Consider the following 15,409-nt stretch of genomic DNA (forward strand, 5'->3'; position numbering starts at 1 on the left):
GTATTTTTAGTAGAGACTGAGTCTCGCTGCATTGCCCAGGTTGGTCTCGCACTCCTGGCCTCCAGTGATCCGCCCATCTTGGCCTCCTAAAGTGCTGGGATTACAGGTGTGAGCCATCGTACTGGCTTTATTGATTTATTTATTCATTTATTTAGAGGCAGAGTTTTGCTCTAACTGTTGCCCAGGTTGGAGTGCTGTGGTGCGATCTTGGCTTGCTGCAACCTCCACCTCCTGGGTTCAAGTGATTTTCCTTCCTCAGCCTCCCCAGTAGCTGGGATTACAGGTGTGCACTGCCATGCTCGGCTAATTTTTGTATTTTTAGTAGAGATGGGGTATCACCATGTTGGCCAGGCTGGTCTCGAACTCCAGACCTCAGGTTATCCACCCGGCTTAGCCTCCCAAAGTGCTGGGATTACAGGTGTGTGCCATCACGCTGGCTTTATTTTTATTTTTTGAGATGGAGTCTCGCTCTGTTGCCCAGGCTGGAGTGGAATGGCTCGATCATGGCTCACTGCAGCCTCCACCTCAGCCTCCTGAATAGCTGAGACTATAGGTGCGTGCCACAGTGCCTGGCCTGAGTGGCTTTTTTACACCCACGTGAACACTACTACATTACTAACAGAAAAGCGTCGAGTGAGACTTTTCTTCTGAAACTATGTTCAGAGAGTGGCTGCGGTACTGCCTTGGCAATCTAGGGAATGTATCCTCACAGCATTTAAAAAAAAAAAAGAAAAAAGCAGAATTTTTGCTTCCTCCCTGAGGATTGGGAGTACGGAATGGTGGTTATAACGTAAAGGGAAAAGCATCTAGATGAAACAGTGAATTAATGGATTGCAACTATGTTAAAAGAGGCACAGGCCTCCCGGAATGAGGGAACACGGTCGGAAAATGCTGAATGTTGGCCCGCGTGCGAGGCAGCTGGAGCTCTTGCTGGTGGGAGTGTGAATTGGCTCAGTCACTTTGGAAAACTGAAATATTTACCAAGCTGAACATATGCAGATCCCGTGATCCAGCAACTTCAATTTTAGATATGTTATGGAGCCAACAGAAAGGCGCACATATGTCCACCAAGAGACACGTGCTGGAATGTTCATAACAGCACCGTGTGGAACAGGGAGGCGCTGGAACCCTCCCAGATGCCCCGCAGCAGAGGGAGGAGGAGGTGGCGAGGACAACAGTCACGCAGCGGCGCCCGCCGCAGGGGCAGCCAGAGCCCTACAGCCACGTGCACGACAGGTCCCATAGCCTGATGCCGAGGGAAAGACGTCAGGAACAAAGGAACTGACTTGTCGAGCGGTTACATAATATATAAACAGGCCAGGCGCAGGGGCTTCCACCTGTAATCCCAGCACTTTTGGAGGCTGAGGAAGGAGGATTGCTTTAATTTGGGAGTTGGAGACCAGCCTGGGCAACATGGGGAAACCTCATCTCTACAAAAAATACAAAAATTAACTGGGCGTGGTGGCATGCGCCTGTGGTCCCAGCCACGCTCGGGAGGCTGAGGTGGGAGGATTGCTTGAGCCTGGGAGGTCAAGGCTACAGTGAGCTGTGGTTGCACCACTGCACTCCAGCCTGAGTGACAAGAGTGAGACCCTGTCTCAAAAACAAAAACCCCAAAATAGGCAACCCCCCAGCTTGACAAGTCAGTGGTTACTCCTGGGGTGGTGGCTGACAGAGCCTGAGTGGGCATCCACGCTCATTCTGCTGTTGCTATCTGGGTGCTGTGGCACTGGTGTGCTCATGTAGCAAACTCACTGAGCTGAGCAGTCGAGAAAGACCTGCCTGGAAACAGCACCCATCAGCTCTAGAACAGCACTCACTTTGAGAAGGGAAAGGGAGAGGAGGGGAATGACGTGTGTCTGTAACATTGTGTGTGTGTGTATTTTCACTGCAAATTTAATATCTCCATGACAGAAATATATCTCTGGATACCATAAAAATGTTCACTAAGATTTTCTAGGCCGGACGCGGTGGCTCATGCCTGTAATCCCAGCACTTTGGGAGGCTGAGGCGGGCGGATCACGAGGTCAGGAGATCAAGACCATCCTGGCTAACACGGTGAAACCACATCTCTACTAAAAAATACAAAAAATAAAAATTAGCCGGGCACAGTGGCGGACGCCTGTAGTCCCAGCTACTCGGGAGGCTGAGGCAGGAGAATGGGGTCAACCCGGGAGGCGGAGCTTGCGGTGAGCCGAGATTGCGCCACTGCACTCTAGCCTGGGCCACAGAGCAAGACTCGACCTCAAAAAAAAAAAAGAAAAAAAAAAGATTTTCTGCAAAGACAGTATCTGAATTTCTTTCTTTCTTTTTTTTTTTTTTTAACAGTCTCGCTCTGTCACCTGGGCTGGAGTGCAGTAGTGCGACCTCAGCTCACAGCAACCTCAACCTCCACCTCTCAGGTTCAAGTGATTCTCCTTCCTCGGCCTCCCGAGTAGCTGGGATTACAGGCACGCACCACCATGCCTGGCTAATTTTTGTATTTTTAGTAGAGTTGGGGTTTCACCATGGTGGCCAGGCTGGTCTTGAACTCCTGACCTCAGATAATCTGCCCGCCTCGGCCTCCCACAGTGCTGGGATTACAGGCATGAGCCACTCTGCCCCGCCAGTAACTGAATTTTGAATTGTAGGCTCCATGGATGGTCCAGAACACATGACAACACCACCAGTGTGTTCAAAAGCACAGTGAACCACACAGCCACACTGAAGAGGGTAGCCAAGTCGAAGGGTTTTTCCCAGAACACCACGAAGCATAGTTTTGTTTGTTTGTTTTTTTCCCCTGCTCGCCCAGGCAGGAGTGCAATGATGCTATCCTGGCTCACTGCAATCCCAAAGTGTTGGGATTATAGGCATGAGCCACTGCACCCAGCCTTTATATAGGGTTTTTTTTTTGTTGTCGTTGTTTTTTATTTTTATTTTTATTTTTATTTATTTATTTATTTATTTATTTATTTATTTATTTATTTATTTATTTTTTGAGACGGAGTCTTGCTATCGCCCAGGCTGGAGTGCAGTGGCGCAATCTCGGCTAACTGCAAGCTCTGCCTCCCGGGTTCATGCCATTCTCCTGCCTCAGCCTCCCGAGTAGCTGGGACTACAGGCGCCTGCCACCACGCCCGGCTAATACATTTGGTATTTTTAGTAGAGACGGGGTTTCACTGTGTTAGCCAGGATGGTCTTGATCTCCTGACCTCGTGATCTGCCCGCCTCGACCTCTCAAAGTGATGGGATTACAGGCATGAGCCACCACGCCCGGCCTTTTATTTTTATTTTTACTTTTGAGATGGAGTCTCACTCTGTCGCCCAGGCTGGAGTGCAGTGGCGTGATCTCAGCTCACTGCAACCTCCACCTCCCAGGTTTAAGCGATTCTCCTGCCTCAGTCTCCTGAGTAGCTGGGACTACAGGCTCCCGCCACCATGTGTGTAGCTAATTTTTCTATTATTATTATTATTTTTGAGACTGAGTTTTGCTCTTGTTGCCCAGGCTGGAGTGCAATGGCGTGATTGCCGCTCACTGCAACCTCCACCTCCCAGGTTCAAGTGATTCTCCTGCCTCAGCCTCTCTAGTAGCTGGAATTATAGGCATGTGCCACCACCCTGGCTAATTTTTGTCTTTTTAGTAGAGGTGGGTTTTCTCTATGTTGGCCAGGCTGGTCTCGAACTCCTGACTCAATGGATCTACCCACTTCAGCCTCCCAAAGTACTGGAATTACAGGTGTGAGATACCCCGCCTCAACAATAATCACATTTAATATTCTTTTCATCAATCTTTTTTTTTTTTTTTGAAACAGAGTCTTGCTCTGTTGCCCAGGCTGGACTGCTTGAGCTCAGGAGTTTGAGACTAGCCTGGGCAACACAGCGAGACCTTATCTCTATGAAAAATAATTTTTTTTTTTTTGGTGAGACAGAGTCTCACTGTGTTGCCCAGGCTGGAGTACAGTGGCACAATCTCAGCTCATTGCAACCTCCGCCTCCTGAGTTCAGGCAATTCCCTGCCTCAGCCTCCCGAGTAGCTGGGTTTACAGGCGCCCACCACCACTCCTGGCTAATTTTTGTATGTTTAGTAGAGACGGGGTTTCACCATCTTGGCCAGGCTGGTCTTGAACTCCTGACCTTGTGATTTGCCCACGTCGGCCTCTCAAAGTGCTGGGATCACAGGCATGAGCCACCTCGCCTGACCAAAAAATTAATTTTTTAAAAATATAAAATTTGGCCGGGTGCGGTGTACTCCAGCTAGGCAACAGAGCAAGACTCCATCTCAAAAAAAAAAAGAAGAAATAAAGGCAGTGTTCAGGAACCCCTGATTTCCATTCTGCTTCGTGGGAGGGATCAGGACAAGTGATCTGATAATAAAATTTAGGCTGGGTGCAGTGGCTCATACCTGTAATCCCAGCACTTTGGGAGGCGAAGGCAGGTGAATCACGAGGTCAGGAGATCGAGACCATCCTGGCCAACATGGTGAAATCCAGTCTCTACTGAAAATACAAAAAATTAGCCAGGCGTGGTGGCGGGCACCTGTAGTCCCAGCTACTCGGGAAGCTGAGACAGGAGAATCGCTTTAATGGGGAGGCGGAGGTTGCAGCGAGCTGAGATCGTGCCACTGCATTCCAGCCTGGGCGACACAGCGAGACTCTGTCTCAAAAAAAAGATAAAAATTTATATATATATACACACACACACATACACACACACACACATATAATCTATAAAAAGTTTAAATAATAAAATAGTCTATATGGCACATTACAACTTTATGCACATGGAAATGGAAAGTAATCTGCAAAAATGAATATAGATGTATACAGGTTGTAGGGATGGAGTGACTTTATGTCAAAATATTTTAATGTTACATCACATTAAATAAGATATTAAAAATAAACCTTAAGGTTAATGAAATTGAGGCTATGAAAAGTTTCTGTTTAAAGTATACGACCTAGGCTGGGTGCAATGGCTCACGCCTGTAATCCCAGCACTTTGAGAGGCCAAGGCGGGTGGATCACGAGGTCAGGAGATTGACACTAGCCTGGCTAACACGGTGAAACCCCATCTCTACTAAAAACACAAAAATTAGCCGGGCGTGGTGGCGGGTGCCTGTAGTCCCAGCTACTCAGGAGGCTGAGGTAGGAGAATCGCTTAAACCCAGGAGGCAGAGGTTGCAGTGAGCCAAGATTGCACCATTGCACTCCAGCCTGGGCAACAGAGCAAGACTCCATATCAAAAAAAAAGAAGAAATAAAGGCGGTGTTCAGGAACACCTGATTTCCATTCTGCTTCGTGGGAGGGGTCAGGACAAGTGATCTAATTCCTTCTCTCTCTGTTGCCCTATGACAAGGGCTTTCAAACTGTGGCCCCTGACCAGCAGCAGCATCTGGGAACTTGTTAGAAATGCAGATTCCAGACCGAGTATGGTGGCTCACGCCTGTCATCCTAGCACTATGGGAGTCTGAGGCGGGCGGATCACCTGAGGTCGGGATTTCGAGACTAGCCTGGACAACATTGTGAAACCCCATCTGTACTAAAAATACAAAAATTAGCCAGGTGTGGTGGCGGGCACCTGTAGTTCCAGCAATTTGGGAGGCAGAGGCAGGTAGATTACTTGGGGTCAGGAGTTCAAGACCAGCCTGGACAACATGGTGAAACCCCATCTCTACTAAAAATACAAAATTAGCTGGGTGTGGTGGCACACGCCTGTAATCCCAGCTACTTGGGAGGTTGAGGCATGAGAATCACTTGAACCCTGGACACTGAGGTTGCAGTGAGCTGAGATTGTGCCATTGCACTCTAGCTCGGATGACAGAGCAAGACTCCGGCACCCCCTCCAAGAAAAAAGCAGATTCCCAGGCCCCACCCCAGCCCTCCTGTTGGAGAGACTCTGGGGGTGGGCCCAGCCCTCTGTGTTCGAAGGAGCCCACCAGGCAATTCTGATACGCACCCACTTTGGAGAATTTAACCCTGGGACACTGTGCCATCCTCGCTGGTCCTGGTCCCCCTCCATTCTAGGGAACTGGCAGCTGGGGACGGCAGCCTTGTGTCGTGGAAGATCATGGAACTTGGAGTTGGAACACGCACTCGGGTCCTCCTCACCACTACACGGGACGGTAGGAGCCACACTCGCAGTCTCTTTGGGAAGGCCCATGCCCTGTCCTGGCTCTGAAAGCACCAGCACTGAAGCCCTCTCCACCGGCACTGGGAACCCAGGGAGGGCCTGGGCTGCATGGACCCGGAGCTGGAGGTGTCTCCGAGTGCTCAGCATAGCCCCACCGCTGGGTCAGCAGGAAGCGGTGTGTGGCCCAGTCCAGGGAGGGCTTGGCCTCCAGGCAACAGCTGCAGCTGTGCTGCTTGGGGACCTCCACCGTCTGCCCCGTGCGACCTGCGCCAAGGCTGTCGGAGCCTGTGACTTCTGCCGAGGTCGGCATTTGCAGAAGTTGTGCTCGGATGAAGGGGGAGCGTCTTTGCACAGGGTTTGTCGGCAAATACTGTTTGTTTGTTTTTTTTTTTGAGATGGCGTCTTGCTCTGTTGCCCAGGCTGGAGTGCAGTGGCGTGATCTCGGTTCACTGCAACTTTCACCCCCTGAGTTCAAGCGATTCTTGTGCCTCAGCCTCCTGAGTAGCTGGGATTACAGGCGCCCGTCACCATGCCCAGCTATTTTTTTTTTTTTTTTTTTTTTTGAGACAGAGTCTCGCTCTGTCGCTCAGGCTAGAGTGTAGTGGCCGGATCTCAGCTCACTGCAAGCTCCGCCTCCCGGGTTCACGCCATTCTGCTACCTCAGCCTCCTGAGTAGCTGGGACTACAGGCTTCCACCATCACGCCTGTCTAGTTTTTTGTATTTTTAATAGAGATGGGGTTTCACCATGTTGGCCAGGATGGTCTCAATCTCCTGACCTCGTGATCCGCCCACCTCGGCCTCCCAAAGTGCTGGGATTACAGGCATGAGCCACTGCGCCCGGCCATGCCCAGCTAATTTTTGTGTGCTTAGTAGAGATGGAATTTCGCCACGTTGGCCAGGCAGGCCTCAAACTCCTGACCTCAGGTGATGCACCTGCCTCAGCCTCCCAAAGTGCTGGGAATTCAGGCGTGAGCCACCGCGCCCGGCCAATCCTGTTTGTTTCTAAAGCTGTGGACTCTGGCGCGGGAGGCCCGAGGTGTTGGCTGTGAACAGAATGTGGCGCTCGCCTGCTCTGGGTCGTTACTGTCTGAGGTTCCTGGTGGAAGACACTGGGTGGGAGACAGGGGCGTGTGTGTTTGAAGTTTCGTTGTCTTCTGATTTGTGGGTTACTCACTTGGAGATCCACAACCTCGTGAGGCTGAAAGGATCTTGAATATTGCTTGTGGGCTGTTTTCCCTTTTTTTTTATCGCAAAGAGGGTTCACAGTGGGCCAGCGGCTGACGTGGGCCTGACTCTGCCCCTCGCCGCATGCCTGGTTCCTGTGACGTCTGCCCAGCCCCCTCTCACAGCCACATCTTTTCTAGTGGAGCATTCACGTGTGATCCCCATGCATCGTGTGGAAGGCACCGATTTGTGAGCCAGTCTGGGGAGCTGACCGCCACCGAGAACTTGCTGAGAGAGGAATATCCTTCTGAGTTTTAGCGGGTAGATTTACAGAATCTTTTCGGATTGGAGCATGGTGAATCTGGAAGGAAGTCAGGGACGTTTATTGAATGTTTTCTGTTTGCGAGTTATTTTCGGCTCTCCTGCCTCACTGAATTCTGAGGCCCTCGGCCTGGGATCTGAGGGGCCGCTTCCCTCCCAGGGTCTCCCAGATAGCGAGCAGCATTTCAGGGGCAGGACTTCCAAGTCCACGTTCCGGGTTGGGTCTGAAGCCCACAGTGAAGCAGTTTGGTGCCAGAAGGGTTGGAGTGGGGAGGGATGCCGTTCGAGGGGCCTGCTGGGGGTTGCTGCCGTATCAGGACATAGATGGCGATGGCCAGGCCCGGGGGGAGGGCATCCTTACGCCCACCACACGGATTTGAACGGTAAGCTCAGAGGTGGCTGCGCGCTAGGCCACACAGCTAGGAATAATGGAGGCTGGACTTCAGCCAGGATCTCTCTGCGCCGGATCCCATGCTGCGTCCACAGCTTTTCCAGCCGGGGCCAAGCTGGCCTCTCTCGTCTGATCTGTTTTCTCTCTGTGGGACTGGGTTAGTGTAGGGTGTATTGTCCAGGCGCTGTGTCTTATGGGCTGTGTGCATAGCTTCAAGGGGCGTCAGTTTAATGAGAGTATTGAAGTCCCATTCGTGAGCGTAACATTTATTCCCGCAGACAGCCAGGCTCCTCCTCCTGGGGTTTCTGCCCTTTCTGCAGTGCGTGGTCCGTCACCTGCGTGTACCCTGTTTGAAATGATGTTTTTTTCCTTTTCTTTTTTAGAGACAGGGTCTTACTCTGTCACCCAGGCTGGAGTGCAGTGGCCCTATCTCGGCATACCGCAGCCTTGAACTCTTGGGCTCAAGCAATCCTCCTGCCTCAGCCTCCTGAGTAGCTGGGACTACAGGTTGCACCACCATGCCCGTAATTTTATATTTGGTAGAGATGGCATCTCTACAAAAGACCAGGCTGGTCTTTAACTCCTGGGCTCAAGCGATCCTCTTGCCTCAGCCTGCCAAAGTGCTGGGATTGTAGGTACTAGCCATTGTATCCGGTCTTTTACTTTCTTTTTCTTAATTAAAATTTATTTTGAAAATATGGACGTGTGGCTGGGCATAGTGGCTCATGCCTGTAATCCCAGCACTTTGGGAGGCCGAGGTCGGTGGATCATTTGAGGTCAGGAGTTTGAGACCAGCCTGGCCAACATGGTGAAACCCTGTTTCTACTAAAAATAAAAAAATTAGCCAGGCATATTGGTGCACGCCTGTCCTCCAGGTTACTCCGGAGGCTGAGGCAGGAGAATCACTTGAACCCGGGAGGTGGAGGTTGCAGTGAGCCGAGATTGTGCCACGGCACTCCAGCCTGGACAACAGAGTGAGACTCCGTCTCTCAAAAAAAAAAAGGTATGGGTGTGCTAGTTTAGTAAACTGACACTTGAAAGCGTAGCTTTCTAATGATTGGAACTTGTACACAGAAGCGGTTAAGATGTTTGAGAGCAATCGAGAGTTGAAGAAGTGTCTGATTTAAAATGTGTTTTTTGAGCTCTTTCAGATTCTCATGCAATCAAAGTTCAAATTCTTCACCAGCATGTGACCACTTGGTAATCATTACTGAGTTTACATTCTTGGAAGATTATCTTTTTTTTTTTTTTTTTTTTTTTGGAGACGGAGTCTTGCTCTGTCGCCCAGGCTGGAGTGCAGTGGTGCGACCTCAACTCACTGCAAGCTCCGCCTCCCGGGTTTACGCCATTCTCTTGCCTCAACCTCCCGAGTAGCTGGGACTACAGGCGCCCGCTGCCTCGCCCGGCTAGTTTTTTGTATTTTTTAGTAGAGACGGGGTTTCACCGTGTTAGCCAGGATGGTCTCTATCTCCTGACCTCGTGATCCGCCTGGCTCTGTCACCCAGGCTGGAGTGCAGTGGCCGGATCTCAGCTCACTGCAAGCTCCGCCTCCCGGGTTTATGCCATTCTTCTGCCTCAGCCTCCGGAGTAGCTGGGACTACAGGCGCCCGCCACCACGCCCGGCTAGTTTTTTGTATTTTTTAGTAGAGACGGGGTTTCACTGTGTTAGCCAGGATGGTCTCGATCTCCTGACCTTGTGATTCGCCCGTCTCAGCCTCCCAAAGTGCTGGGACTACAGGCTTGAGCCACCGCGCCCGGCCTATCTTATTTTAATGATCAGGAAAATCATAAAAATTAATACATGCTTAATAGAGAAAACTTAAACTTTTTTTTTTTTTTTTGGAGACAGAGTCTCTGTTGCCCAGGCTGGAGTGCAGTGGCATGATCCTCTGCTTCCTGAGTTTAAGCAATAATTCTGCCTCAGCCTCCTGAGTAGCTGGGATTACAGGCGCGCATCAACATGTCAAAAAAAAAAAAAAAAGGCTGGGCGCGGTGGCTCAAGCCTGTAATCCCAGCACTTTGGGAGGCCAAGACGGGCGGATCACAAGGTCAGGAGATCGAGACCATCCTGGCTAACACAGTGAAACCCCGTCTCTACTAAAAAATACAAAAAACTAGCCGGGTGCCGTGGCGGGCGCCTGTAGTCCCAGCTACTCTGGAGGCTGAGGCAGGAGAATGGCGTGAACCCAGGAGGCAGAGCTTGCAGTGAGTTGAGATCCAGCCACTGCACTCCAGCCTGGGTGACAGAGCCAGACTCCGTCTCAAAAAAAAAAAAAAAAAAAAACCAAACCAAACTTTTTTTTCTATTTAGAACTCACTCTGTATTAAAAACTAAACTGACTTTTTACATATGATTCCTTGTTTTGGTTTCTTCTTTGCAAGCTGGGCGTAGGATCTCTGATTTGCTTTTGCCACTTTGTGCAGGATGCACGGCGACTTCTTGTCCGTAAGGTGGCTGGAGTTTTCTGGCTTAATTCTTCCGTGCGTATGGTCGGGAGTCCTAGCTATAAGCAGGTTGTGTGAGCGAGCCTGGCGTTGACTCCGTAGTGAGAGTGAGTGAGTCCGGCGTCGACTCCGTAGTGAGAGTGAGTGAGTCCGGCGTCGACTCCGTAGTGAGAGTGAGTGAGTCCGGCGTCGACTCCGTAGTGAGAGTGAGTGAGTCCGGCGTCGACTCCATAGTGTGAGGGAGCGAGTCTGGCGTCGGCTCCGTGGTGTGAGTGAGTGAGTATGGCTGGCTGAGGATGGGACCTGCTGCGTGACGTGGCCGGAGTCCACGTGCTGAGCTAGCACAGAGCAGAGGGAGGCTGCGCTTTTCAATTTATTTTATTTTTTGTACAGACAGGGTCTCACCATATTGCCCAGGCTGGTCCTGAACTCCAGCGCTCAAGTGATCCTCCCTCCTTGGCATCCCAAAGTGCTGGGATTACAGGGGTGCGCCCCCGTGCCCGGCCAAGGCTCCACTTGTTGAGCAGCTGTTCTCACTGGTCATTCGCCCTCTCCCCTGCAGATCTGCCGACACCCCAGGCCATCGAGCCCCAGGCCATCGTGCAGCAGGCCGCAGCCCCCAGTCGAATGCAGATGCCGCAGGGGAACCCACTGCTGCTGTCCCACACGCTGCAGGAGCTGCTGGCCAGGGACACCGTGCAGGTGGAGCTCATTCCGGAGAAGAAGGGCCTCTTCCTGAAGCACGTGGAGTATGAGGTTTCCAGCCAGGTAACCGGCAAATTGTGTGTATGTCGGGGCAGGATGGGGAAGACAGGGCCGCATCTCGGCATCTCAGGGCAAGAGTGGTGTGACAGGAGAAGGTTGAAGGGTGAGTCTGTGCGGCTGGCTACAGGCAAGATCCAGAACTCGCAGCAGGGTCAGACTGTGGAGCCGACTTTTCCACACCTCTTTTCCTTGCACCTCGCTCTGGCCCAGCCATGTCCTCACCTGGTCCAGTTCATCCTCCCCACCACTGTGCTCTGCAGTCTTGTTTGTTCTTTTCTTTTCTTTTCTCTTCTTTTCTTTTTCCTTCCTTCCTTCCTTCCTCCCTCCCTTCCCTTCCCTTCCCCTTCCCTTCCCCTTCCCTTCCCCTTCCCTTCCCCTTCCCCTTCCCTTCCCCTTCCCCTTCCCCTTCCCTTCCCCTTCCCCTTCCCTTCCCCTTCCCCTTCCCTTCCCCTTCCCCTTCCCTTCCCTTCCCCTTCCCCTTCCCTTCCCCTTCCCCTTCCCTTCCCCTTCCCCTTCCCTTCCCCTTCCCCTTCCCTTCCCCTTCCCCTTCCCCTTCCCTTCCCCTTCCCCTTCCCTTCCCCTTCCCCTTCCCTTCCCCTTCCCCTTCCCTTCCCCTTCCCCTTCCCTTCCCCTTCCCCTTCCCTTCCCCTTCCCCTTCCCTTCCCCTTCCCCTTCCCTTCCCCTTCCCCTTCCCCTTCCCTTCCCCTTCCCTTTCCTTCCCTTTCCCTTCCCCTTCCCCTTCCCTTCCCCTTCCCCTTGCCTTCCCCTTCTCCTTCCCTTCCCCTTCTCTTTCCCTCCCTTCCCCCTTCCCTTCCCTCCCCTCCCCCTCCCCCTCCCCTCCCCCTCCCCTTCCATCTTCCCCTCCCCCTTCCCCCTCCCCTTTCCTCCCCCTCTCCCTCCCCCTCCCCTCCCCCTCCCCTCCCCTCCCCCTCCCCTCCTCCTCCATCCTCCCCCTTCCCCTCCCCTTTCCCCCCCTTCCCCTTTCCTCCCCCTCCCCTCCCCCTCCATCCTCCCCCTTCCCCCTCCCCTTTCCTCCCCTTCCCCTTTCCTCCCCTTCCCCTCCCCTCCCCCTCCCCTCTCCCTCCCCCTCCCCTCCCCTCCCCTCTCCCCTTCCTTTCCTTTTTTTTTTTTTTGAGATGGAGTCTCGCTCTGTCACCCAGGCTGGAGTGCAGTGGCACGATCTCAGCTCACTGCAAGCTCCGCCTCCCGGGTTCATGCCATTCTCCTGCCTCAGCCTCCTGAGTAGCTGGGACCACAGGCGCCCCCGAGTAGCTGGGACCACAGGCGCCCGCCATCACACCTGGCTAATTTTTTGCATTTTTAGTAGCGACAGGGTTTCACCGTGTTAGCCAGGACGGTCTCGATCTCCTGACCTCGTGATCCACCCACCTCAGCCTCCCAAAGTGCTGGGATTACAGGCATGAGCCACCATGCCCAGTCTTGTTTTTTTTTTTTTTTTTTCTTAATTACAAACAGAGACTTGCTATGTTGTCTCAGCTGGTCTTGAACTCCTGGGCCCAAGCATTCCTCTCACATTGGCCTGCCAAAGTGCTCGGCTCACAGGCATGAGCCGCTGCACCTGGCCTTAAGGACGAGCGAGCAGGTCTCCCTACCCTGCCGTCTGCTCTGCTTCATTGTGTTCTGGAGCCTGTGGCCACACCGTTCAAATGGTTGTCAGTAAAGGACGAAGGGGGTCAGAGAGGGGAGGATTCCCTCCGAGGATCATGTCAAAGCCGCCTTGCTGTCTGGCATTGCTGTGGTTCCTGGCCCTCTGGGCCACAGTCGGAGATGTGGACTAGCCGGTGGGATGCTGCGGGGGAGCGGAGCGAGCCAACCCTTCCTTCTGGGGCCCGGCAGCCTGGGGGCAAGGCAGCTGTGAGTGTGTGGGACGTGCTGTTCCCTGCCAGAAGCCAGCAGCTGGCCTTTCTTCCAGTCTTACTAAGCTGCCCGTCCCTTAAGTCAATTCATTGCCACACAGGTAACATTTGCCAAGGAGGCAGTTTGGTCACCCCCGATGTGTGTGTAATGGGCCAGCCACTGACCAGGTGGGAAGCCACTGTGCTTCATAGCATTTGTGTAATTTTTTTTATTTTTTTATTTTTTTGACATAAAGTCTCGCTTTATCACCCAGGCTAGAGTGCAGTGGCGCGATCTTGGTTCATTGCAACCTCTGTCTCCGGGGTTCAAGGGATTCTCCTGCCTCAGCCTCCAAAGTAGCTGGGATTACAGCTGCCCACCACCACACCCAGCTAATTTTGGTATTTTTTTTTGTTGTTGTTGTTGAGACGGAGTCTCGCTCTGTCGCCCAGGCTGGAGTGCAGTGGCCAGATCTCAGCTCACTGCAAGCTCCGCCTGCTGGGTTTACGCCATTCTCCTGCCTCAGCCTCCCGAGTAGCTGGGACTACAGGTGCCAGCCACCTCGCCCAGCTAGTTTTTTGTATTTTTTTAGTAGAGACAGGATTTCACCAGGTTAGCCAGGATGGTCTCAATCTCCTGACCTCGTGATCTGCCTGTCTCAGCCTCCCAAAGTGCTGGGATTACAGGCTTGAGCCACCGCGCCCGGCAATTTTTGTATTTTTAGTAGAGAAGGGATTTTGCCATGTTGGCCAGGCTGGTCTCGAACTCCTGACCTCAGTTGATCCACCTGCCTGACCTCCCAGAGCGCTGGGAATACAGGCAGGAGCCATCGCGCCCGGCCTAAGAGTTTAAAAGTTGCATTGCCGGTGGCTCAAGCCTGTAATCCCAGCACTTTGGGAGGCCGAGACGGGCGGATCACGAGGTCAGGAGATCAAGACCATCCTGGCTAACACGGTGAAACCCCGCCTCTACTAAAAAAATACAAAAAAACTAGCCGGGCGAGGTGGCGGGCGCCTGTAATCCCAGCTACTTGGGAGGCTGAGGCAGGAGAATGGCATAAACCCGGGAGACGGAGCTTGCAGTGAGCTGAGATCCGGCCACTGTACTCCAGCCTGGGCGACAGAGCGAGACTCCGTCTCAAAAAAAAAAAAAAAAAAAAAAAAAAAAGTTGCATTGCCATACACGAAGGCATTACAGGATTTCTCCGTTTAGGAAAGGCCTGGTGAGAGGAGATGCACGTGGTGCTGTCGTTTTCTTGGGCTCTGTTGAGGGGAAGTGATGAGGCAGCGTGGTTTCCAATGTCAGATCTAAGCACCGAACCTTCTCTTGCAGCGCTTCAAGTCCTCCGTGTACAGACGGTACAATGACTTCGTGGTCTTCCAGGAAATGCTCCTGCACAAGTTCCCCTACCGTATGGTGCCTGCCCTGCCACCCAAGAGAATGCTGGGAGGTAAAGCTGGGCATGCTGCCCACCGGGGGTGGAGGGGGCGAGCCCACCCTGTGGTCCCGGCTCAGGGATGGAGCCCACTGTAGACTGTGCAGGTGCAGGGCTGCAGGGAAACTCCAGCCTTTTGGCATCTGGGGCAGAGCTATGGCTTGAGTGCAGCCTTGGTGCGGGCAGGGAGACTGGCACCCGGCAGCCTTGGCCCACTGGAGCCTTCAACTGGATGACTGACAGGTGGGGAAGCCCTTGCCGTGCAGGTGTGAAAGAGAACCCCAGTTCCCCTCTCCAGAGTGCAGTGGCCAGGGCCCCCCAGAGCTCCCAGGAGGACTGCCAGGAGCACTATGTACTCACCTGGCTGGCATTGCCCTGCCGGCATCTGCAAAGCCATGGGAGCCTGAGCCATGGGCACCATGGGAGCACTCGTTGACCTCACAGAAGAGAACAGAAGTTATGCAAGTAGGAAATGTAAGCTGCATCTTGCAGGAGAGAAAAAACAGCACACGGCTGCCTCACCTTCACCTCTACCTGAAGATGGCCTTGGGCCAGGTGGGAGATCGCAGATGACCTGGGAGCCCCTCCCCAGGCCTGTGTCCCCCCGGGCTGCAGAGCACGTGGACTGCGGCTGCCAGCTCTGATCTCACTGGTGGTCTCTCCTTCAGCCCGTTCCTCCAGTTCTGAATAAAACATGCTGGGGAGGCGAGTGCTTAGAGCTTGATCATGGCTTTCCACCGTTCCCAGCCCTTCCACAGTCACCCTGTCCTGGACGGGGGCGCAGCGTGGGAGCTAACACAGTGGCCGGTTCCCCGCATCTGAAATCGTACAATGGTGCATAAATGCTTCTGCCTCTCGCCGGTCACTGAGCAGCCCGGGTCTGATGGTGTGATTTTCTCCCCGTCCCGTGTGAACGCCACAGAGC

General features: G+C 53.0%; 1 protein-coding gene across 1 annotated transcript in view; it reads left to right on the forward strand.

Annotated features, from left to right (window-relative positions):
* The window catches only part of SNX8 (sorting nexin 8), a 56,762-nt gene that overhangs the window by 23,459 nt on the left and 17,894 nt on the right, over positions 1-15,409 (forward strand). The window contains exons 2-3 of the mRNA XM_008018865.3: positions 10,990-11,195; positions 14,382-14,499. Of these exons, the coding sequence (XP_008017056.1) occupies positions 10,990-11,195; positions 14,382-14,499 (324 nt within the window). The remainder of the gene's footprint in view (positions 1-10,989; positions 11,196-14,381; positions 14,500-15,409) is intronic.

The sequence above is a fragment of the Chlorocebus sabaeus genome, chromosome 28, assembly GCF_047675955.1.
Source record: "Chlorocebus sabaeus isolate Y175 chromosome 28, mChlSab1.0.hap1, whole genome shotgun sequence".
NCBI lineage: Eukaryota > Metazoa > Chordata > Mammalia > Primates > Cercopithecidae > Chlorocebus > Chlorocebus sabaeus.